Source organism: Episyrphus balteatus, chromosome 4, assembly GCF_945859705.1.
Source record: "Episyrphus balteatus chromosome 4, idEpiBalt1.1, whole genome shotgun sequence".
Taxonomy (NCBI): domain Eukaryota; kingdom Metazoa; phylum Arthropoda; class Insecta; order Diptera; family Syrphidae; genus Episyrphus; species Episyrphus balteatus.
This window is the reverse complement of record NC_079137.1, coordinates 50,550,217-50,577,447: the sequence shown is the minus strand read 5'-3', so window position 1 is coordinate 50,577,447 and position 27,231 is coordinate 50,550,217. Positions and strand designations below refer to the sequence as shown.

The following is a 27,231-nucleotide window of genomic DNA, read 5'->3' as shown; positions in this document are numbered from 1 at the left end:
ACCCGTAACCGTTCGCCAAAATGAGTCCCAGAGATATCAGGTTGTCCTCTTTGTATGATTTGATCTAAACATTCACAGCGAGCAACGTTTTCGGCTAAATTAATCGTTTGAACAAGGCTATGCTGTGTGGTTTGTTTATCTACAAAATACTATGATCAAATCTGAAACAGTTGAAATGTCCAACATAAACACGAAATGGGTTAATCGAAACAAAAGTTGCTACGTTATGGCTATGTACGGGTATACCATGGGTATGAGTATATGACGAGACCCATTATCTGGTCTGTTGGTTTCCTTAAATATTTGTGTATAGTTGCATTTGAATATTTTAGCGTTTATGTTGTGTTATAACCTCAGGGCCATTATTTAATTGCATTTTGTGTAATATAGAAATGTCATTTGGGTGAATATTTACCCTTTTTAATTGCGGTCCTTTGGTTAAAAATAAATGTCACATTACAGTAATTTTAATTTGGTAACAAAGCAAAGTTTAAAATTAATTGGATTTGTAATAGTATTTATTTCTTAGAATTCTGTTTTTGAAAAAAAAAAATTATAATATGCGTTTTGTTAATATTTTGATTAAATTATAATTAGCTATATGTGCTAGTTTGTATGCTGTTAATTTTTAAGCTTTTTATATTGGCAAAATTCAGTTTTTTTTTGTTCTCTTTTGAAAATTTATTATTACACAAAAATGACTAACAGTATGAAAATAATTTCCAATGAAAATTCAATTAATATAAAATTAATTTAAATTATAATTTGTTTTTATGATAAAATTTATTTAAAAATTGTTATATAATGAAATTAGCGAACAAAACAATTCCCTGAAACTGTCAATTCCCTCTAATTTAAAAGTATCCAATTTGTGTTTGCGATATAAGTGCTATGGATTTAGTTTTAAGAATTTGTGAACTAAATTAAACTTGATATAAAATTAGACAGTATTGAATTGACGCGATATCAATGTCGATTTTTCAAATCTTCATAACAACGCCGTAACGAAGGTCTATACCAAAATCGAGCCCAGTAGGAATTTTTCCGCAGATTGGGGTAAAAAATGCCTAAAATTACTGGGCTATACAAGAAAATTAATTTTTAATCAAACTGTATTAAAAACGTAAAAGAAAATGGAAGCCATTAGATAGGTTCATAGTTCATACCATAAGAAAACTGTTTTACAATTTAATCGTTTATTTCAGAAACAGCATAAGTCCATGATCACTAACTTTTCAGGAGCAACAAAAAACTGTTTTTTTATGTTAAAACTCCACAACACTTCAAATTTAGAGTATGCCGAGTTATAATCTAGCTAAAGACAAATTTAAAAACCTTTAAAATATAAACCTTTTTTCAAGTCTTTGCGGGTTTTTAAGCCTTTAAAGTCGCTGGACTTATGTCGTTTCTGCTCAAAACTACTTTTTGTTGGTAAAACTTTTGTTTTCATCTAGCTATAGCTTTTGAACCCTGCGTCTGATTTTAATGAATCAAATAGCAGTAGATAGATTACCTCTTTATTGATGTTATTGATGTATAATTTTAAAGCTTGCTTGTCATGATGGCTGGCAAAATAATTAAAAACTGGTAAAATGTCATATATTCAAGAGTAAAACACGCTGCCACCGCGAGGAAATCTGGCTATAACTTTTGAACCCAGAGTTAAATTTTAATGAATTAAATAGATATAGATAGAGTATTACCTTTTTAAAAATGTATAACAAAAGGGTGTGTGTGTCAAGATTGCTGCCAAAATAACTTAAAATTGATAAAAAGTCAAGTATTTAGCAGTCAAAAATGTTGTCACCGGGTGAAATATTTCCATATATTTTGAACCCTTTTCTTTCAGTTTTCGTATTTGGGGGGGTCTGACATACAATCGTCAGATTTTTCCAAATTATTTCCACAATGTTCTTATTAAACTCAATAATTTACGAACGAAATTCACCTCTTTGTAAATCTTGGAAATAAATCAACAAATACATTTAGTGCACGCTTTTAAGAATTAACGTTATAATATTGCCAATTTATTTCAACAATTTTTTTATTAAATTCATAAATTTGCAAACCAAATTCACCCATTTGCAAGTCAAACAGAATAACTTTAAAATAAATCAACAAATATAGTCGAGTAACTAAAGCTCAAAAATTGGCAATATTAGTAGGGAACCCGGCCGAACAGCTTAGATTTTGATGATCTTTTTTTTTCAAACGTCGGTAATTAAAAATACTTTAAAGTGTATAGATTAAAAATTTCCGGTGTTGCCGTTTTGATTTGAAGTTCTTATTTACCAAAATCTTTGAGAAAATTAATTATTTCAATGCAAAAATTCAGTTTTTATCAAAAAAAAAAAAACCATTGAAATTATAGTAATTTTTAATTTTGTTTTCAAAAGTATGATATATATTACCCTTTCTGCTTCGGAATTCAACTGATAATATTTATGGCCAAAATTTTAAAAATGTGTGTTAAAATATTGTAGGTGTTGCCGTTGTTTTCAAAATATTTTTTTTTTGTGTTTGAAGTCAGATTATGAGAAAAGTGCATTTATCGCTGAAACGATGGAAGGTTGTCCCTTACTCCCCTATATTTTTTTTCCTTAAATTACCTAGAGAATCTTTAGCTATCATTTGTTTTATGAAATTTAAGCAAAAAAAAATCATGTGTGCAATTCACACGTGGTAGAAGTGAAACCTTAAAAAAAAAATAGAAAAAATCTACCTATTTTTATTCTATCACCTTGTTTTTTATATGACAACCTATATAAATTTTATATCATCTGAAAGCTTATTGTCTAAGCTCAAAATATATATATCGATCAGGTCTATGAGACATCTACAAAAAGAGCTAGAATTTTTGAACTCGATCAATTTCCATCAAGAAAAGCGAAAAACACGTATTTTTATCTTCTCACTCTATTAAATAGATTTTCTTCCCTAACAACCTATAACAACCTACACCATCTGAAAGCTTATTGTCTTAGCTCAAAATATATATATCGATCAAGTCTATGAGACATCTACAAAAAGAGCTAGAATTTTTTAAACTCGATGAAATTTCATCAAAAAAATCAAAAAAAAAAACATTTATTTTTATGTTCTCATGTTATTAATTCAATTTTTTTGTTTGACAACCTATAAAAAAATGTATACCATGTGAAAGATCATTGTTTCACCTTGTATAATGATGTATAAATCTTATTTCAAAGATGTCTAAAAGAGAAGTTAGAATTTTTTAAAGTCAACCATGTCGAATTTCCAGACTGAGATTACGGTACTTCCTACACTGGTAGCTGGTCATCGCCAACAGATCTCCACAGGTGTTTTGAGGTATTTTTCAATTTAAGATTGTGTAACTTGTAGAGCACCAGCACGTACAGTTATGTGTGATATATTAAATAAAAGGTTATGTTATCAGCATGCGTATTAAAGTTAAATAAAATTTGTATGTGCACTAGATCAAAAGATATAAAGTGTGTTATAAAAGAACATCTTTTTACGGTTATCTCCGAATTTTGAATATGAAATTAATTGAAATTTTGTACAATTATAATTTATTTAATTACCTATCTACAGTACAAATTTCATTCATCTATCTATTAAAAAAAAAAAAAAAATAACTCTAAAACGTGACAGAATATGATAATACTATAATTCATTATAAAACTGTTCCTATTTATCTTCTATATACTTTACGCTTTCATCGAATATCTCAGCCATACACCATTTTTTAATATGATTGATTCTTAATACATATTTCATCACAAGATTAAAATAAGCAACATGGTACCACACCACCATACCCCCATGGGTATCTATAATAACTTCGGATCAAAACTTCCGCATTAAAATTTATTGTAAGTCATTTAAGTAATGAACCTGTTAAATTATGTATTACATAGTCCACACAAGAACACAAAACACTTCCGTTTTTATCCCAATTCTTCCTCCAACGCGCTAAAACCAAAAACACACCCACACACACACAAAGAAGATTTATTTTTTAACTTGTGTTATTCTCATGAATATTCCGCACAATTTTCCCATCATCGGACTAACTCTAGACACATCATCATAATATACCATTATACCTTAGTCGTTGTCATAAAATAAAAGAATGAATAGAAAAAAGAAAAAAAAAATTACAAAAATAGAAAAAGCTATAAGAAAAAGAGATGTAGAAAAAATATATGAAAAATCTTTTCACAGCCCCGTGTCGTTGACAGAGAGCAGCAGCAAGCAAAAGCATAAGCTTCATAATGTGTCCTGCAGCTATATAACAGACCCTTTTATTGCTGCTGTCACTTTGGGAATCCATCAGGTGCAGAATTTTATGCCAACGCAATATTAGCAGGCTGTTGAAAAGAACATACCCTTAAACTATAACACCACGTCAAAATGTCTGTCGTGAATTTTCTTTTTTTTTTTTTTTGTTGGCTTGGTTTTTTGTGTCTTTTCAAGGTACCTATTTTGAAAACATTTTTCAACGTCAAAGAGAGCGAACTTCACAGAGAGAGGTTAAGATCCTTGAGGACATATAGAATCGTTGGCGGTGGCGGCTGTAGCGTTGGCGGCTTGTTGAAAAGCGAGAATACAAATCACTGAAAAGGTGCGACAGCGAAATAAGTGCTTTGGGTATTTGCGCGTGAAGCTTCAAGTTTCACCTTAGGGATTCATTCTCACGCGCGTTGGCGGTTTGATGTGTCCCTGAAATACACACACACACAAATCATCTATTTCATTGTAATGGTGGGTTTACTGTGTGTTAATTCTACTACCATTTTATTCAAACAACAACAAGTACAAAAAAAATTTACCTGATTGTGAGTCAATTTGTAGCAATTGACTCCACAGGCTTTTCATTATAATATGCCGCAGTTAATTAGCATAATTATAATCATCACACTCTCATTGTGTGTGTGCAGGATTCATGCAAATCTACTTCAGTCACAGATAATAATATCAAATTTATTTAATTGCCAATTATTATTGATCACTGACACTGGCTTTGTCACTGTTGGGTGATGTAAGACTTTTGAATTAAATATACGAGATATAAATTATGTAAATTAATTTGACAAATTGGCCGGAAGTGGAACTAAATAATCAAAAATATACACCTTCTCATCTTTTAAGGACGAATAGGTGAGTTTCAATTCAATCTGCTACTTTCTGGTTCTTCCACCTCCTCCACTCGCCATGAAGATTTATAAATACAAAAGCGAAATAGAAGGAGAATGTCATTATAATAGCGGTTGAGAAAAATAATACTCATACGCCACGTATGCCGCCAAGACTCATAAGAATTTCATTAATATTTATGAGTAGCTATATCAAGTGGAGTAAATAAACGTCTTTATGTACTTTCTCCATATCTTTTGAGCTTCATTCAAACGAAACGAAGCGATGATGCCCTCTCTCTTTGTGTGTTGGCTTTGTGGGTGGAATGGTGGGTGTGTGTTTGTGCGGTCAGGATATATCACATGAAGATAACATGCTATTCTGTCAACAAGACTACCCCACATCCACACCGGTTGTGTGTGTATGGAGAATAAAGAAGTAGTTGGAGAATGCATATTATTATTTAATTTTTATGTACTTGTCTCTTGTGTTCAGCGCATCTGCATTTTCAATGAAAGACAGCTTCATCAAATTTATTTTTATTTTATTCCATGTTTTATATGCATTGCTTTTTCCGCTTTTTGTCCTTTGAAATAACGAAAAATGGAAAAATAAAAAAAAAAAACAAATACTTATAAAAAAAAGTAGATTGAGATGCAGAAGAGACAAGAGTAGTGTTTCAAGAGGTCTTTGGATAAAGCAATTTTCTTCAAGAGTGCAGACTTACTCATATGATGATGATGTTGATGATATAGAGGTCCACAAACGTATCTATCTACCTTTTGAGGATATACCTACTCATACAATCTTCTACTCTATTTCTCTCTGTTTATGTGTGTATTTTTTAATATTTTCACAAAAATAAACTTGTTAGTCTTAAGTTAAAAGCAAAAACAACAACGACAAAGCTAAAGATAAAGATAAACTTTTCATAAATAGTTCTTGTTTTTGTTGTTTTTGTTGCTACTGATGCTTCGTATACTCTACTCATGCATCTATGCTCACAATGTGGGAAGTGCAAATATTAGATGAACTATCGTTTCAGATTGCTTTGAATGAATCTGTTTTTTTTTTTTTTGTGTAAAAGATATTCATAGGATATTGTACATTGTACACGTACATAGATATTTTTGAAATGTTTGTTATTTGGCTTAGGAAATTAGTTTTCTTTTTTTTTTTTGGCAACATAAATCAAAAATATTTTGGGTTGTCTCCTTTTTGGGCCCATCTCTCCTTTTTTACTTTACGATGATGGAGAAGATGAAAAAAGTGGTTTTCGTCATGCCGTCCGTCGCACAGTGGGGCAAAAGTAGTGGTTTTGTGCGATTAATTATTTTGAAGAGTCTAAATAGACTTTTTGTGTTTAATAGTTATGTAAAATAGTAAAACTGAGCTCAAATTTAATTTTTACTAAGAAAAGACAAAGTTGCTTGAACATAAACTTGCGTGTTTACACAGGAAAAAAAGGCACGAGTACGATTACTTAGGGGAAAAGAATGTAACGTTTGAATTTATATATAAATCTTCTTGCAACTATCACGTGATATTATTGTTTGCGCATCTAAACCTTTCCACAAAAAAAAAAGTTGTGAAATAATCGATCCTTAAATTTCAATACCAAAAACACCGACTTTTAAATCGATTTGAAATCAGAAAAGATTCCAAAACAAAAGAACCCAAAATTCACGCGCTCTTCCTTTCAAGATTCCCACTAACAACTTTCCCCACCTCTAGGACCGATGTCTACAGACCCACCGGCCCGTCCAGGCAGGTGTTGATAGTGGTGTCCCATTGTCGTTAATAACCGAAGGCTTGCTGGTTGCCATGCTTAGCTCGTCGATGGGGGGGATCTTGTTATTCGCCAAGGGACTAGGTTACTTTTTTTTCCAAGCCTTAATCTACGCTGTTATTCGATTGAAAATGTTTCCATCTACTAAAGAGGGACCCGAATCTAGCTACCTATTTCTTTAAATCTTTTTTTTTTATGACTTCATTTTAGAGGAGGACATAGATTTTTGTGTCCTCGGAGCTTTTCTTTACCCACCCTTACATAATATTCCAAAAAAAAATAATGGAATATTCCTATGCCATTACGCGCTCCCTTAATGTTGGTAACGGCCCTCAATCAAAAGGGGGAAATCTTTGACTTCCCCTCAAAACATTTTTAGGAACTTCCCCTCACTCTCACCAACCTCACATCCACTTCCCGAATTAATTTCTTTAAACCTCCATATTTAATCTTTTTCTAAATCAAATAACATAAAAATCTTCGATAAGTTTACAAATCCAAGTAAACATTATTCCTTTTGAACTCGAATTCCAAAATTCTTCTTCATCGGAAACTGAGAACCCGTTCAAATAATTAAAAATCAAAAATTTAATTTATCTCGATCATTTCATCGAAAATATTTCGTTTTATTCACTTTAAAAAAAAATATATATGTAAGTGACTGGTTCTTAAAAACTATTTACATTAATAAAAAAAATTTCTTAATGTCATCACCATACATCGACCATACTATTCATGTAAGTATACAACCGTATATTTAATAAAAAAAAAAATTAATAATTAATTTTATCTTTCCTTTTTTTTTTTAGAATTTTATCACTCCTGATAACCCCAATATTCAATTTCTTTTCTTTTAATTAACTAACTTATCATCTTTTTTGTATGTATCTTTTCATTTAAATGTCATGTCCATATAAATTTTATACAAACATTCGCATATAAAAATCAAAAATAAATGTAAAAGCAAAAACAAAAATTCACTTACCCAAGATCCTTAATGATGTGCACAGCATTTGATCTGGTTTCTGCTAAACGTCGTTATTAAATGATTTATTTTTTTTTTTTTTTTATATTAAAGGGTATCAAGGATTAAAAAAAAAGAAAGAATCTCTACTTCACTTTTCAAAATAAATTATTTTATCGCGATGGATGGGATGTTACACCTGGCATTACTACTTAAGGATTATCATTAATTTTTTTTTTTTTTTTTTTTTTTTTTATTATGATTCACTTTCGGATAAGACTTTACCAAAAAAAAATTGAAAATATCTTCTCTAAGAAGATCTATCTTTTAACTCTACTTCAAATCTAAAACTCTTCATCTGATTTATTTTAAATTCACTTGTTGTAAATTTACTTTAAATTTCATTAATTTTTATTGAGCTTCCAAAATTTATCGTTTATCGAATTTGCTTTAAAAATCAAAAGTTGATTTAGTTTGATTTAATTATTTTCTCAAATTATTTTTTTTTTGTTTTATCAAAGCTAAACGATTGTTATTAATTAAAATTTTTTCCTGGTAAGTATCTTTAACTTTCACTCCTATCTATTTATCTTAATTTCTAACCTTATCCTTTTTTGTTATCTTTTGCTATTTCATATTTCTTTAATTCAAATTATAATTCTTTTCTCATTTACTTTTTGTTTAGTTTTATTAATTCTAGCTTATTTTCACTTTCTTTTCAGGTTAATTTGTTTTCATTAATCAATATTAATTCTAAATTCTTAATCAAACTTTATTTCCTTTAAATTTTTTTTACTAGGTACTCTAACTTTCTTTTTTTCAGGTTCTTTAATTTTTTCTGTTTAATTTAATTTTTTTTTTTTTTTCAGATACTTTAATTTTCTTTTCAGACTTCTTTAACTATCTTTAATTTAATCTTTTTTTTTTTTTTTTTTCAGATACTTTATGCACTATACCCTTATTTTTGTTTTTCTTTTATTACTGACTCAAACCTTTCTTTTTTTTTCTAGCTTTAATTTTGAACTTCTTTCACTGAATTGGATTACTTTTGTCACGAAGGGATGCTTTAAAGTTGACGTTGGAGTCACTTGTCGACTCAAATAAAAATCGTTGGTTCAATTGGATTTGTTCGATGATTGTTGGGTTATACCAAATCCCTAAAGAATAAAATTCAGAGTTAGCTCTACCTAATTTTGGTTTAATTATATGATATATTTTCGAATTCTTACCATTTGGGATCAATGAATAGGAGTCTCTTACAGACACTGGGTCTGATGTTTTCTTGAAGAACCGAATCGGACTCGAATTCAGACTTCTGAAGACGGTGGCTCTTCAAGACCAAAGTTAATTTTTGCTTAACGGTACGGAGATTCCAGATTCCAGAAGATTTCTGTGTTCAGAACACGGAAAGGAACTCTGAATGACAACCGCCAATCAGTATGGATTTCAAGACAAATTCCTAATAAAATTATCCCCTAAGGAATGACATTTTCGGATTAAACTACCGTTTTTCATTCACTTCTAGAGAAATATTAAGTCTTACCAATTTTTGGGGATGGTTCAGATTTGAGAATCCGGTATTCGAACCAACTGATGGTGGCGTTCTATCGAGCCAAGATCCTGTTTGGGGTTAATACAACCCGGTAAAAAAAAGAAGAAGCAGACTCTGGTGTCTTGTTGCAACCACTGGATGAATTTTCAGGAAGCTTGAATGCCTTACAGGGTAACTGGATATGCCTAAGGGAATAAGTTTTTTTTTTTTTTTTCTTAGGTTGTTGGGGCGATGCAGATTTATAAAATTCTTACCTAGTTGGGAAATTATTTTCCTGATTTGGTTTCAGGATCACTTCAAGACGAGTTTGTCTAATTTTGGAAGTTCAACCCCTCCCTTTATTGCAACAAACCTCTTCAGAATCGTAATCCTGAAGATATAATCGATTATTGTCCCCTATGGACTGGACTAAATTCGATTTTTTTTTATTTTTTTTTTTTTTTGTTTTGCCAATATTGGAAAAGAGGGCCTCGTTTGTCCTGACCGACAGGACGGAGATGACCTCTAATCACACGATCAAGGATTCCCTTTGGTTTCCTAAACCGAAGAAAAAAATTACTTAATTCTTTTACCTTTTTTTTTTTATTATGTTTCGTGTATACCTTTCTTTTTTTTTTTTTTTTGTTGGATTGGGGATGAAATAATCACTTGGATTGTTCTTTTTGTTCTTATAATTTTTGATTTATTTTACTTTTATGTAAGTACTTGTTACTTTTGTTATACTTTTTGTTTTTTTGTTTTACACAGGCGGGAGAAACTTCTTGTTCGCACTATGACTCGAATTGGAAAGAATTTGTCGTGTGCATTTTTGCAACACGAGGACTTGCATAAAAATTCTTTTACATTGGGACGGATGGCAATGGGACGAAAGCGGATACTAATGGCTGATCGGTATGATATGGTATACTCAGCGAAACTTTCATCCCACTACACAATGGGTTTAAGCTCGATGCGCAAGTTTTTTGTTAACTTATTAGGACAGGGTGTGTCGGTGATTTTTTTGGCGAGTGAAATTATTTGTTTAATGTTTTTTTTTTTTTTTGTATTAATGTAATGTTTGATTTTATTTTTTTGAAATAAATTGCATTTCTTTTTATGAAATTAATCTTTTATTTTAATGAAGCTGGATAAAGAAAACCTTTTGGTCAGTTGGCTTCTGATATGTTTTGGTGGATCATTTGTAGGCTGGGTAGGTTTAATATTTTGATACGAGGTTTCCTACAAAGCATATCCTTTTAATAACAGGCTTCCTGTAATAAAAAGGATATGAAAAGAAACTTAGAAGTCTTTTAATATATCTTAAACCAAAGAGTCTCATGTTCAGCTGAGAAAGCCGGGCTAAGAGAAAATTTTGGGGCATGATTTGTTTATTTATTTTTTTAAATCTTTAGAATGTGTAACGGTTTTATAACCTTTTTCGTCTATTACTTGGTATAAATTGTTTCCAATTATTTTGCAAACAGTAACTTTTACAAATTTCGGGCTGAGTTTAGCATTGAAGTGTTTGGTTGCGTCACTCAAAGTAAAATTTCGCTTGAAAAGTACATCACCAACCTGGTATGACACTACTCTACTTCGTAAGTTATATTTCTTTTCATAAGATTCGTGAGTTTGCTCTAGGGCTGACTTAAGATACGAGTGTAATACATTCATTCTAGCAACTTTGGGGATATAATCTATTTCAGAGTGGTTAAGTCCACCTAGTTCACGCAAGAGTTTGTAATCAGCTCCGTGTTCAATAATACGATGTCCGAAAAGGGCTTCGTAGGGTGACATACCGATAGCGGAATGGATCGTGGAACGTAAAGCACTTCCAATGGACGATAGGTTCGAATCCCAATTCGTCTGTCTTTGGTCTACATAAGCACGGATTGCTGCTAGTATTGAGCGATTTACTCGTTCGCTTGCGTTAGCTTGCGGGGAGTATACTGCAGTTCGATAATGTGTTATACCGAAAGTCTTAATCATTTTGGCAAATTCGTGTCCGATAAATTGACTACCATTATCTGAAAGGATACTTTCAGGGACTCCAAAAACTAGAAATATTTCTTCTTGCAAAAATTTTATAACCGATTGTGCGTTAGCTTTTCGGAGTGGTTTAATGAAAACGAATTTTGTCAGCTGATCTAACACTATAAAAATTTGAGTGTTGCCGCTTTTTGATCGAGGGTATGGACCCAGGAAATCTATATAAAGGTGTTGGAATGGCCGGTCTACGGAAAAAGATTTTCCCATTTCTGCCCTTAAAACGGTATTAGGAGCCTTAGTTGTTTTGCATACTTCACAATTTTCAATATACAGTTTGACCTGTGTTGCCATATTCGGCCAAAAGAACTGCTGACGCAATCTATAAAGGGTCTTCGCGATACCACCGTGGGAAGCTCTTGGTGGACAATGAGCTAGAGAGATCAAACAGTTTGTCAGCGCAGCTGGAATCCATAATTTCCAAACCAAACCGTCTTGGAGTGGATTCCCTGTACAATGCCTGACCTTCTTATATACGAAACTGTCCGAAACTTGAAGGTCAGGAAGCTGGTCTTTATTTTGTCCGATATGCTCGATGATTTGGAGGTATTCATCCGATTTGAAACTCGGATCCTCTAAATCAATATGAAGAACATCGGTGTTCGACGACATCGGCTCCGGTGGACATACTTCTGATTGTAGCGCCTCTACCTCAAAAACTCGGGATAGAGCATCTGGCACTACGTTCAGAGTACCCTTCCGGTGTTCGATGCCGAAATCGAACCCTTGAAGTTTGAGACTCCAGCGCGCTAACCTCCCCGTTGGATCTCGCAGGCTCATCAGCCACTTCAGGCTTGAATGGTCTGTTATAACTAAGAATCTATATCCTTCTACATATGGACGAAATTTTTGAATTCCTCTCACCGCCGCTAAACATTCCCTTTCAGTAACTGAGTAGTTACGCTGGGCTGAATTTAATTTTTGTGAGAAGTAATAAATGGGTCTTTCGTTTCCGTTTTCGTCCTTCTGACACAAAACGCACCCGATACCAGATGCTGACGCATCGCATAAAATGATAAATTGTTTGGAAAAGTCCGGGTTTACAAGGACTAAATCAGAAGTAAGAGCTGCTTTTATCGCTTCAAAAGCTGCCTCTGCTTCTTTATCGAAGTTAAACTTTTTACCTTTTTTTAAAGTGTCGGTTAAAGGGGTAGCAAGGGTTGAGAAGTTATTCACAAATCTGCGGTACCACCCTGCCATACCGAGAAATCTTCTTACTTGTTTCGAAGTCTTAGGGATTGGAAACTCGAGAATGGCAGAAACTTTTCCAGGGTCGGGTTTTAAACATCCTTGTCCGACCACGTAGCCTAGGTACTGGAGCTCCTTGAAGCAAAACTTCGACTTCTCGACGTTTATCGTCAAGCCTGCTTCAAGTAACCTTTTTCCAATTATATCTAAAACTCTAATGTGCTCTTCAAAGTTCTTCGAGATGACAAGAAGGTCGTCCAGATAAACGAAGACTTGATCGCGTAGTTCACTCGGTACTACTAAATTCATCAGATAAGTCAGAGTTTGTGCTGCGTTGGAAAGACCAAATGGCATTACTTTGAACTGATAAAGTGGCCTTCCCGGAACCGTGAATGCCGTCTTCTCCCTCGAACTTTGCTCCAGCGGTATCTGCCAGTACGCATCTTTCAGGTCCACACTTGAGATGAAGTGTGTCTCTGAAAGGCGTGCTAACAATCCCTCTATATGAGCAATTGGGCTCGCATTTTTCTTTGTTACTTGGTTCACCTTTCGAAAGTCCAAGCACAAACGGTTCTTTCCAGGCTTTCGTACAAGTACGACTGGAGAGGACCACGCGCTGGAACTTTCTTCAATGACCCCCAAAGAAAGCATGCGATCCAATTCCTCATAAACAAGGGCTTGTATCGCTGGAGAAATGGGATAATGACGTTGTTTTATCGGCGTTGCATCTCCCGTATCTATAAAATGTTCTAATAATTTGGTCTTTCCAAGGCCTTTTGTTGTGAAAGACGGAAATTTTGCGATAATTTCATGCAACTTATGACGTTCTTGATCGTTTAGATCGCATTCAATCGCAATGTCCGATTTATTTACAATTCTGGTAGGTGGGGTAATTTCGGAAATAAGGTGAGGAGCGATTTGAAAAATTCTCCAAAAATCGACGCCTAGGTACAGTTGCTGAGTTAGAGATGGTACGACGAACAAATCTATGTCATTGGCTTTGCCTTTGTAATAGATTTGCATCGTAACCATTCCAACTATTGATTGTCTCTGGCCGCCAGCGGTAGAGATATACGAAGAAAACTTTCTTAAAGGGATTTTATTTTTTTCCAGGAACTCTAGAGAACCCACCCCGAGGCAACTCAAACTAGCTCCTGAATCGAGCAAACCGCGGATCTTTGTTCCACATATTTCTACGGTGACGTATGGTCGTGGATCTTCTTCAGAACAATCTAAAGTTGTTGCTGCTATTGTTCTATGTAAATCTTTATTTTTCTTTATTCTTTCTCTCAATTTTTTTATTTTGTTAGAAGTAGACGGAAAAGTGACTATTCTTTTCCTTGCCTCATAATAATCTTTGATGCGCTCGTGTAATGATTTTCTAGGAAGAAAAGTTTTGACTGCATTATTTTTCTCGAGATCATTATGAGACTTTTCTACATTATTTGTTTCGTCAGGTAAGTGTTTTAGCAGGGTTATTTTTTTGGAAGTAGGTTCTAATTCTCCGGGTTCTCGGACCTCGGGCACCTCCCCCCGGTTGCAGGGTTGCCCGGTTGTCGGTTTCCCGAACAATTATCGCATCTAGGAGTGATTACATTTTCACGCCCACACCTATAGCAAAATAAATTTCGTTTAGGATTATCGCATTCTCTAAAAGAATGCCCTTCTACTCTACAATTCCAGCATCTCAGTGTATTCGCTTCTCTATGGTAAGCTTCTATTACACCGGGTGCTACTTCACTTAAAACTTCTAATTCCGATTCAATCTCATTTATTTGTCGCTGTGGACGTTGTAATGGAGTACTGGATTGAAATTTAGGTTTATTGGATTCGCCTCCATTCAAAAACTTTTCGATGGTTCTGCATACATAGACCATCTCTGGTAAACTATGTGTGCTGAACGTAACTAGGAGCTCTCCAATCCTACGACGGACATTGAGTTTGATTAACTCAATAATCTCTTTAACAGTTTTAGGTACTCGCAGTCTCGAATTCAATTGTATCAGGTCATCGTAAAAGCTATCGAAAGACTCATTCAACAACTGTTTACGATCTGACATTTTTCTATATAATTCGGAGTCAGTCTCTAGACTCCTGTATTGTTCGACTAGGGCTAAACGCAAAGTTGGCCAATTACACGTTGGATTACTCTTAATAAATGTCCAATACCAAGTCATCGCGCTGCCACTTACAAAGTGATGAAAATTCTGTACCACTTCTGGCCAAGTAACATAATAACTATCTTTAACTCGTTCCAACCGAAACAAGAAATCATCTATTGACATGTTCTTGTTGTCAAACTTAACTCCCCACTTGTGATAGTGTGGAAATCGAATTCCTGAAGATGTAGACGGAGTCGGGTTAACTTGACTGGCAGGTGGAGGGGACACATTAAAATTTAAATTGCTCAATTGAGCTAAGAAGTTATCCACGTTTGAACCACGGGCCATATCTACCGGATGAACGGCTGGTTCATTCGATGGATTAACATTTTCATTATTGTTTACAATGGGTTGTTGTATAGGATAATCTCCAACTCTATCGAGAGGAGTGTTCATGTTCAACAAGTTTCTAGCATCTTGTTGATTTGCAGGGACAGCTGGTGTGAAATTCGTAAGGGTTTCCCTAACCATCGACCTAACCTGTCGCACTAACTCAGCTTGAGTTCGCTCTAATTCTTCGCGTATGAAGCGTTGATCTTCAGTACGGTTAAGTCCTACGGTTGCTGTGACAACTTCTCTTACGTACGACTCAAATTGTTCACCATCTTTAGAGGTGTCATGATCCCTAACGCTCGAAGTTCTGGTACGGCTAGAATGACCAACCTCATTTGCACCTACTGGGTCAGTATGACCTGACACGGTCGCTGCGGGTTCAGTGTTTTCTTGCTCACCCTCATTTACCTCTTGCTCACCCTCATTTACATCATTATCTGTTGCTTCTGATGGGGGCCTTTGCTGACTACTACTTCGTGTATTATGGGTATTACTACTGTCTTTCTTTGTGCGACCCATAGCTTTAAACTTGAATTAAAACTTTTTCTAATACCTTATTTCAGAAATAATTAGTTTTATTCTAATTCTTAACTATTTAACTTCTAAATTTATTTTATTTTTTTGTACCTTTTATAACTTTTCAAAGAAACTCTTTAATCCTTATTTAATTTCAAATCAATTCTTCTGATAACTCTATCAAAAAAAAGAATAAATAAAATTCTTTAGCTTTCTACAAAAACTGGTTTAAAAAAAAAATATAAAAATTCTAAACCTCAAAACCTCAACAAAATTTTAAAATCAAAAATCAAAAATAAATGTAATATTTGTAAACTTTTTTTCATAAACTTATCTCAGGAAGTGAATGTGAGATGAGAGAAGGTTAGTTCCTAAAAAAAAATACCAAAATATGGTTTCTCAATTTTCTTTTAAAAGAAAACTGAAATCCCAAAAAAAAAATGTTAACTATTATTCTTTAATATATTTAAACTCTTAAAACGAAGTTCCTTTAAGCTTAAGTCCAAAAACGAAATGATCTCCTTCTTAACGTAACAACTGTCGATAGCCAAGAATAATTTATAAATCTAGCCATCCGGATTACGCCCGAAATTCTTCATTACTCTTTGAACAAGATGTAATAACAAATTTTCTAAGTTATTTTTGTAAAACTTTAATATCAATTGACGAAATAATTTCCTAAATCAGGTTTTCAACTTTCGCAACAGTCATAGATCCAAAATTATTTCCTTTAATCTACCGGACAAAAGTCTTAAACCCTAATTAAAAAAAAATCATATCAACTAACTGCATTCCTCATATTAGCTCTTGTTTTCAAACGCAATCATATACTCAAAACTAATAATGACCATTTAAGTAGGGACATTGAAAAACGCCAGCATAATATGTGTGAAACATAATAACATACCACGTCGCGACAATAGGAGTCCTAGATAAATACCTTAACCCCTCGGACGACGATGGCTGCTCATTACGCACGGTGATAATTCACAAGGAATCAAAACTTTCAATTTTCAAAAAAATTTTAAAAAAAAATTTTGAAATGAAATACTGAATAACTTTTATAATCTGACAAAAAAAAATAATTCGGTTGCTAAATTCGGGCCCCACGTTGGGCGCCATCTGTAACGTTTGAATTTATATATAAATCTTCTTGCAACTATCACGTGATATTATTGTTTGCGCATCTAAACCTTTCCACAAAAAAAAAAGTTGTGAAATAATCGATCCTTAAATTTCAATACCAAAAACACCGACTTTTAAATCGATTTGAAATCAGAAAAGATTCCAAAACAAAAGAACCCAAAATTCACGCGCTCTTCCTTTCAAGATTCCCACTAACAACTTTCCCCACCTCTAGGACCGATGTCTACAGACCCACCGGCCCGTCCAGGCAGGTGTTGATAGTGGTGTCCCATTGTCGTTAATAACCGAAGGCTTGCTGGTTGCCATGCTTAGCTCGTCGATGGGGGGGATCTTGTTATTCGCCAAGGGACTAGGTTACTTTTTTTTCCAAGCCTTAATCTACGCTGTTATTCGATTGAAAATGTTTCCATCTACTAAAGAGGGACCCGAATCTAGCTACCTATTTCTTTAAATCTTTTTTTTTTATGACTTCATTTTAGAGGAGGACATAGATTTTTGTGTCCTCGGAGCTTTTCTTTACCCACCCTTACATAATATTCCAAAAAAAAATAATGGAATATTCCTATGCCATTACGCGCTCCCTTAATGTTGGTAACGGCCCTCAATCAAAAGGGGGAAATCTTTGACTTCCCCTCAAAACATTTTTAGGAACTTCCCCTCACTCTCACCAACCTCACATCCACTTCCCGAATTAATTTCTTTAAACCTCCATATTTAATCTTTTTCTAAATCAAATAACATAAAAATCTTCGATAAGTTTACAAATCCAAGTAAACATTATTCCTTTTGAACTCGAATTCCAAAATTCTTCTTCATCGGAAACTGAGAACCCGTTCAAATAATTAAAAATCAAAAATTTAATTTATCTCGATCATTTCATCGAAAATATTTCGTTTTATTCACTTTAAAAAAAAATATATATGTAAGTGACTGGTTCTTAAAAACTATTTACATTAATAAAAAAAATTTCTTAATGTCATCACCATACATCGACCATACTATTCATGTAAGTATACAACCGTATATTTAATAAAAAAAAAAATTAATAATTAATTTTATCTTTCCTTTTTTTTTTTAGAATTTTATCACTCCTGATAACCCCAATATTCAATTTCTTTTCTTTTAATTAACTAACTTATCATCTTTTTTGTATGTATCTTTTCATTTAAATGTCATGTCCATATAAATTTTATACAAACATTCGCATATAAAAATCAAAAATAAATGTAAAAGCAAAAACAAAAATTCACTTACCCAAGATCCTTAATGATGTGCACAGCATTTGATCTGGTTTCTGCTAAACGTCGTTATTAAATGATTTATTTTTTTTTTTTTTTATATTAAAGGGTATCAAGGATTAAAAAAAAAGAAAGAATCTCTACTTCACTTTTCAAAATAAATTATTTTATCGCGATGGATGGGATGTTACACCTGGCATTACTACTTAAGGATTATCATTAATTTTTTTTTTTTTTTTTTTTTTTTTTTATTATGATTCACTTTCGGATAAGACTTTACCAAAAAAAAATTGAAAATATCTTCTCTAAGAAGATCTATCTTTTAACTCTACTTCAAATCTAAAACTCTTCATCTGATTTATTTTAAATTCACTTGTTGTAAATTTACTTTAAATTTCATTAATTTTTATTGAGCTTCCAAAATTTATCGTTTATCGAATTTGCTTTAAAAATCAAAAGTTGATTTAGTTTGATTTAATTATTTTCTCAAATTATTTTTTTTTTGTTTTATCAAAGCTAAACGATTGTTATTAATTAAAATTTTTTCCTGGTAAGTATCTTTAACTTTCACTCCTATCTATTTATCTTAATTTCTAACCTTATCCTTTTTTGTTATCTTTTGCTATTTCATATTTCTTTAATTCAAATTATAATTCTTTTCTCATTTACTTTTTGTTTAGTTTTATTAATTCTAGCTTATTTTCACTTTCTTTTCAGGTTAATTTGTTTTCATTAATCAATATTAATTCTAAATTCTTAATCAAACTTTATTTCCTTTAAATTTTTTTTACTAGGTACTCTAACTTTCTTTTTTTCAGGTTCTTTAATTTTTTCTGTTTAATTTAATTTTTTTTTTTTTTTCAGATACTTTAATTTTCTTTTCAGACTTCTTTAACTATCTTTAATTTAATCTTTTTTTTTTTTTTTTTTCAGATACTTTATGCACTATACCCTTATTTTTGTTTTTCTTTTATTACTGACTCAAACCTTTCTTTTTTTTTCTAGCTTTAATTTTGAACTTCTTTCACTGAATTGGATTACTTTTGTCACGAAGGGATGCTTTAAAGTTGACGTTGGAGTCACTTGTCGACTCAAATAAAAATCGTTGGTTCAATTGGATTTGTTCGATGATTGTTGGGTTATACCAAATCCCTAAAGAATAAAATTCAGAGTTAGCTCTACCTAATTTTGGTTTAATTATATGATATATTTTCGAATTCTTACCATTTGGGATCAATGAATAGGAGTCTCTTACAGACACTGGGTCTGATGTTTTCTTGAAGAACCGAATCGGACTCGAATTCAGACTTCTGAAGACGGTGGCTCTTCAAGACCAAAGTTAATTTTTGCTTAACGGTACGGAGATTCCAGATTCCAGAAGATTTCTGTGTTCAGAACACGGAAAGGAACTCTGAATGACAACCGCCAATCAGTATGGATTTCAAGACAAATTCCTAATAAAATTATCCCCTAAGGAATGACATTTTCGGATTAAACTACCGTTTTTCATTCACTTCTAGAGAAATATTAAGTCTTACCAATTTTTGGGGATGGTTCAGATTTGAGAATCCGGTATTCGAACCAACTGATGGTGGCGTTCTATCGAGCCAAGATCCTGTTTGGGGTTAATACAACCCGGTAAAAAAAAGAAGAAGCAGACTCTGGTGTCTTGTTGCAACCACTGGATGAATTTTCAGGAAGCTTGAATGCCTTACAGGGTAACTGGATATGCCTAAGGGAATAAGTTTTTTTTTTTTTTTTCTTAGGTTGTTGGGGCGATGCAGATTTATAAAATTCTTACCTAGTTGGGAAATTATTTTCCTGATTTGGTTTCAGGATCACTTCAAGACGAGTTTGTCTAATTTTGGAAGTTCAACCCCTCCCTTTATTGCAACAAACCTCTTCAGAATCGTAATCCTGAAGATATAATCGATTATTGTCCCCTATGGACTGGACTAAATTCGATTTTTTTTTATTTTTTTTTTTTTTTGTTTTGCCAATATTGGAAAAGAGGGCCTCGTTTGTCCTGACCGACAGGACGGAGATGACCTCTAATCACACGATCAAGGATTCCCTTTGGTTTCCTAAACCGAAGAAAAAAATTACTTAATTCTTTTACCTTTTTTTTTTTTATTATGTTTCGTGTATACCTTTCTTTTTTTTTTTTTTTTGTTGGATTGGGGATGAAATAATCACTTGGATTGTTCTTTTTGTTCTTATAATTTTTGATTTATTTTACTTTTATGTAAGTACTTGTTACTTTTGTTATACTTTTTGTTTTTTTGTTTTACACAGGCGGGAGAAACTTCTTGTTCGCACTATGACTCGAATTGGAAAGAATTTGTCGTGTGCATTTTTGCAACACGAGGACTTGCATAAAAATTCTTTTACATTGGGACGGATGGCAATGGGACGAAAGCGGATACTAATGGCTGATCGGTATGATATGGTATACTCAGCGAAACTTTCATCCCACTACACAATGGGTTTAAGCTCGATGCGCAAGTTTTTTGTTAACTTATTAGGACAGGGTGTGTCGGTGATTTTTTTGGCGAGTGAAATTATTTGTTTAATGTTTTTTTTTTTTTTGTATTAATGTAATGTTTGATTTTATTTTTTTGAAATAAATTGCATTTCTTTTTATGAAATTAATCTTTTATTTTAATGAAGCTGGATAAAGAAAACCTTTTGGTCAGTTGGCTTCTGATATGTTTTGGTGGATCATTTGTAGGCTGGGTAGGTTTAATATTTTGATACGAGGTTTCCTACAAGAATTGATAACAGTATTTTGTAGAAGAGTTCAATAAAATCATTTTTTACTATGGGAGGGGGGGTCTATCTCCCCCCGTTTAGGCGGGAGGGGCAATTTTCTAAATTATGACGAAAAATTAAAAAAAAACTATTAAAAAACAACGGCAACACTTACAGGTATAAATGATACTTTTTTCAAAAGCAGAAACTGTACACTTAATTTGAGTTTTAAAATCAAGTTATTTCAATCAATTGTTTTTGAAATAATCGATTTCAAAGTCAAAATTTGTGAAAAAAAATTTGAAAAAACAAATTGAATACTATTTTAATCAAGACTGTGACTTTAAATATGAAATTAATCGATGAAGTAAACTGCCTCAACTAATTTTTTATCAAAAACTGAAAACCATTTGCTTCAATGCCTTCTAGTTTCCGAGAAAATTGAAAATAAGAGTATTATCTTTGTATAAGATTTTCATTTTCTTGGCTATTTTCGCTAATATTAACACCTTTTTAACTTAACTCCCTTTTTGGGACCCTCTTTGTCCCGCATGCTATCCCCCTGCAACCCCCTGCTTGGGCATAATAAAAGATTTGGGGTGGGGGCAAGGTTGGGTATGTACAAAGTTTCTTTTGGATTCGAAAAACTTAAATTTTAAATAAAATTTGGCTAAACCCAAAATCGCACCCACCCGAAATATTATAATAGTAAGCCTAAGTAGGGGGGTTGCTAGGGGGCATACTGCTTGCAAACATTATGTTTGTGTAAAAACGAAAACAGCTAAAAAATACAAATCTGATAAAAAGGTAGTTTTTTAATTTTCAATTTTCTCAAAAACTAGGAGTCATAGAAGCATATGGTTTTCAGAATTTGATAAGAAATTAATTGAGGCAGTTAATTTCATCGATTAATTTCATATTTAAATTCACAGTCTTGGTAAAAATAGTATTGAATGTGTTTTTTTTTTATTTTTTTTTCCCAAATTTTGACTTTTTAGTTGATTATTTAGAGAACAATTAATTTAAATAATTTGATTTAAAAATTAGAATCAAGTATATAATTCTGGCTTTTGAAAAAAGTATCGTTCATAACTGTAAGTGTTGCCGTTGTTTTTTTATTATTTTTTTTATTTTTCGTCATATTTTGGAAAATTGCCCCTCCCGCCTAAACGGGGGGAGATAGACCCCCCCTCCCATAGTAAAAAATGATTGTATTGAACTCTTCTACAAAATACCGTTATCAATTCTTGTCGCCTAAATTATCGTATTTTCCCCATCGCGAACACTATTTTTCAAAAATGAAAAAAAAAAATATAGGCGGCAGAAGTTTAGCACTTCTGCTTTCACATTCATACTAAGGAAGTATGTCTTAGTCTTCGCCAATTATTAGGTTTGCTAAACTTTTGCCGCCACGGAAGATATTGTACAAAAACTAAAACAACGTCTAAAAAAAAACACTCGCACTTCATATCCCTTAATTAATTACAACAATTCTTTTTTTCATTTTTAAAATAAAAAAATTAATCTTCACACCTTAACCTTCCATGGACATATTTTATATTTTAAATGGCACAATAAATAACAAAGTTATTAAAAAAAACAAAAGGAACTTATTTATGTACTATTTCCCAATTGCAAATTTCACAACGAACTTATCAACTTTGACCGCGTGTCTAACATAGTGCAAGGCATCTAAATAAAAAAAAAATGGATTTTTCATATCATAAATACTGTATACTTTCAGAAAAGAAAAAGTTTTTTCTTCTTTCGACAACATTTAAAAGTGACCTTTTGCGCACTGATCTCTATGGAGCTGCCCCAGTGTGCGTCGGTCTGTGCGTCTGTGCGTCCATCTGTACATCGAGCTAGGGCCTAAACGAATGGATGGATTTGCTTTAAATTTGGAATTGGTGATTTTTACTTGATCCGTGATCCCTAGATCCGTTTTTTTTTATTTTTCAATATCTCTTTTTTTAAGCATACCTCCCATATAACGTTTTCGAGGTATTGCAATTTTCTCAAAAACGGCTCTAACAATTTTGATTAAATTTGGTGTACATAATACTCTTATTGATTCTAACAAAACTGCGTTTTTAGTTTTTCTCAAAAAATTCGGAGAACGGAAATATGGCGTTGCCGTTTTTCAAAAATTGATATATTTTTTAAGTTCATATATTTCATTAAAGCATAAATCAATTTTATTCAAAATTTACAGACATTATATTAAAGTGTAAAATGTAAAATAAAAAGTTAAAAAAAAAGTTTTTGAAAAAAAATTTTAAAAATTAAATTTTTTTAACTTTCGATTTTTTTTTTCCGCACACTAAACAAAATCTCAAATTTCCAATAGATATTTAAGATAAAGATACTTTGAACTACAAGAGAAAGTACGTGCGACCCAGTCGTGCATTTTATTTATTTTTCCTTATTGATTTCTTGACAAAAACTTCTAATTCTGGTTTTTCATCATTTGTATTTGGTTAAAATTAAAAACAGAATAGTTCCAAAGCTAAGCGCTTGTTTCTGGTAAAGTGAAATACTCTGGTGTTCAAAAATAGAGAAACGTTACCTGAGGGCCTGCGACCAAAAACTCTAGTTGTCCTTCCCCACAAAAAAAGACTCTTCTTTTGTACAGGCACCTTGATTTTTTTTTGACAGAAAAAGGATCTAAAACAATTTAGTATTATGCGAAGGGCCTAACTTAAATATAGGTACTGTTTAGTTAAAATAAATTAAAAAAAAAAAAAAAAAAATTCCAAAATTTTTTTGTTTGATTAATTTTAAACATAATAGAAATACATTTGTATTAAAATTTTTATTGTAACTGAACTATTCGTTTTGGAATTCAGATTATAAAAATACGGTTCTATAGCAAATAGTAAGATAGATTCTTTGGGGAGTACCGTTAACAATGATTTTCGAAAGAAAAAAATCAAAAAGTTTAACTTCCTAAAAATTATTTAAATTTTTTTCATCACAATCCTTATTGCTTTTTATTGGACGTATGTGCGTCCATCATTGATCTAAAGCCTTAATGTGTTCGCTTGAAGTTTTTTACAATAGGCTTTTTAAAAACGGCTCCACCGATTTCGATTAAATTTGGTCTTCATTATATCGTTCTCGTTTTTTGCTAAAATTGCCATATATTTTGGTCAATCGCTTATACATATGTAATGAGGCGTTCAGAATAACAAAAAAAAAAAAAACAAACATATAATTTTAAAATCTTAAAACATCCGACTTATAGAGAAGTGGACTTGACCCATTTAATAATTCTGAACGCCTCATTATGGCAGAACAAACCGGTATTTCATATCATTTTTTAAGTTAAAATTTATTGAAACATTCAAAAAAAAGTTACGGCAAAAAATAAAAATATTTTTATTCTGATTTTTTTGAAAATTTGGCATAAAGATATAACAAAAATAGCCACTTTTTGTAAAAAGGGGCAAATTTACAAACGTTAAAAATTTGTTTCTTTCAATCGCATTGCAATTTTGGAAAAAAAAACTTAAAAAATTGTTTCAAAACCAAGCTTTTGCATCATTTAATAAATGTAATATTCGTCGTTGGTTATATAGGTCTTATTTTGATTTTAATTTATAATAATTGTTTTAAATTTTACGGTCGAAAAAATTGTCAAGCAAAATTAATTAAAAAATTTTCATTTTTTGCTAAATGTGGCCGTTGTAGTACCTACTAGAATATGAAAAAGCTTTAACTTTCTAGTTTTGAGATCCTGTAATGTAAAAGTCTTTAGATCAATTTAAAAATCAATAAAAATAGGTTTTTCATGGATTTTAAGATAATTGGACTCCAAGTTAAAAATATCGATTAATGTTGGTTGTGACTCTTACAATTTAATATACCTACCTACAAAGTTTCGATTTAATGTATCAAGTCGTATTTTTGTTTAATTCCATCATCTGAATAAAATGCATTTATGCATATTTATTGATGTTAATTTTTGAATTATTTATGGACAAAAAATTACAGAGAACAAATTTCACAAACTTTTTTTTTTAATTTTTTTGAAATTTTTCAAATGATTAATGTAAAAATCATAAAAACTTTTTTTTTTTTTTTGAAAATAACGTGACACTTGTTCGTTATCTATCTAATTAAAGCTATCTATAAATAAAAAAAAGGTTGAATACCAATTTTATTTTAGTCGTCGACATTTTTTCATATCATTGTCCTGCAAATTATTTTCTTTCTAAGTTAGTAGTAAATTTTTTTCATTTGCTGTGCGCCATAACTCTTTTTATTCGTATACAGTATTCATAGGTAAAATATATGTAACTAATATACAAAATCATATTTATAGGTCTTGTGAGTTAATCTTAAAGTTGACAAGTCGATTATAGTAATTAGGTAGCAACTGCTTTTAAGCTTTTGTGTGAAGTTATGCGAGACTGTTGTCAAAATGTTGTCGTTATTCTATGAATTAATTCACACCCTTATAAAAAATCATTGTCAAAAACTTTATATTATAATATTTTTTTTTTTACAATTTCAGACCTACTTTGCCTTCGATTCCAGAGCTGAACAACAGATGGAAGTCTACCTGCGCTATGGCCAACATCCAGAGCTCTGTCCCAACCGAAGGGGTTAAATTGTTCAAGGGTAAGTCCGGTATCCGTACCGTACCCTTTTGTTGACAAATAAATTAACCCAAAATTTTCCAAATATCATTGTCTATTCTATCCTTTTGGGTAATCTTTTCCCCCACCCCGCTTTTTCTCTCTATCTCTGTTTCTTATAACACAAATTCCTCACTTAATAAAAAATTTTAACAAAAAAATAAATCTTCTCTTGATAAATGATAATAAAGAAAACATAACTTTTTTGACTTTGGGTCCTTATTCACAAAATGATTTTTTATATGTATATTTTTTTTTTTTTGGAAGTGATGTCGTTAAGGATTATACGAACAATCATTATTTCAATTCAATAGCATCACTGATTTATGCGGACTGTGACATCATTTGTTTTGTTTTTTTTTTTTTTGAAGAATGATATCTTAGTTTTTCACATTGAATGTCCTTTGACGTCCTGTTGTAAAAAAAACCCTCTCTCTCTACAGACCCACCCTAACGCATTAATTATTCAAATGTATACAAATTTCAAGACAAATAAAGGGATGACAAATCGTTGTGGTGGTTCCTTTTTGGAGGAGATCTCCTTTAAATAAGTTGTATAAAGAACGTTGAGGGTGGTACTCCTCGTATTGTTGTTGTTGTTGTTATTGTCTGTAGTGGTTGTGTTATGTGTAATTATTCTCAACTCGGAATTTCTGAAGTAGTGTGGTTAAAGTTTGATGTCGTTACTGACTTTTTTTTCTTCTGTTTTTTTTTTTTTTTGTTCCTGTCTTCAAGGAAACTTGTTATTTTATTTTTTTCTTTCTTTTCTGCTTTTTTTATTTGGTGAAATTAAAAAAGTTTTTTACCTACGTCAGAGAACAAGAGAAAGACAAGATAGAAAAAAAGAAGAGGGCGGTTGAATGGTCTAAGTTGTCTAAGTTAAGTTTTTGTGAAGTCATCATACGTCGCGGTAAAATAAACTTTACCAATTGTTCGAAAGAACAGTTTTTCCCCAACCTCTCTATTGTACCTTCCAGAGAATGTATACCAACATAAAATGGGATACGGATTTTGCATTTATAAATATAAATAGATGGGAAAATATATATTTTATATCCTGATTCGAGTACTACGAAGACGATGACGACGAAGGATGTTGAGAGAACATAAACTTTATTGTAATAACGTAGTTGGCATGAAAGTTTTTCAGTGACAGTATGACTACCAATTTGAGTTATGGCTTATGGAAATATTTATAAAATATAATAATAATCGTAATAGTTCAAATTCAAGGCTGAGTGTCATACGATGCCGTGTGTATTTTACGTTTATTTTATGTTTTTCTTTTCTCACTCAATGAAATGATTTAACCCATTGAAGTGTGATAATTTGTGGATATTATCACATTCAATTTTAACATGATTTTTATTAATAAATGGAATCAGAACTTTTTATAATACGGTCTTACAAGTTTAAGCTGGAATTAAAAGCTGAAAACAATAGAAAATCATGTTTTGAAAATCATGTTTGAATGGAGACTCAGCTGGACTGAAAAAAAAAAGCCTAAGTGGTTTTCATATTTATTCTTTATAATAATCCTCCTCTTGAAAAAAAAAGATGACGGGATAAATATAATTTCATGAAATCTTCTAAATAATGTTGTCCGATAAAGCAATAAACAATTAAATATTCAGAAAATGTAATGGTTCTTAAAAATATCCCTGCAGTAGGTGTTCTTGTTTATGAGCTTAATGTCAATAATTACACCTTATTATCGTACCATTTTGAAATGCCGCAGCTTTTTGATGTTAACATTACTCACAAAAGTGGTTGTCTGTAAAGTCGGTTTACGGACGATGATTT

General features: G+C 31.9%; 1 protein-coding gene across 1 annotated transcript in view; it reads left to right on the top strand.

Annotated features, from left to right (window-relative positions):
- LOC129917919 (uncharacterized) overlaps positions 1–25,656 on the top strand; it is a 28,396-nt gene extending 2,740 nt beyond the window's left edge. The window contains exon 3 of the mRNA XM_055998150.1: positions 25,305–25,656. Coding sequence (XP_055854125.1) covers positions 25,305–25,446 — 142 coding nt within the window. The 3' untranslated portion in view covers positions 25,447–25,656. The remainder of the gene's footprint in view (positions 1–25,304) is intronic.
- The last annotated feature ends 1,575 nt before the right edge of the window (positions 25,657–27,231 follow it).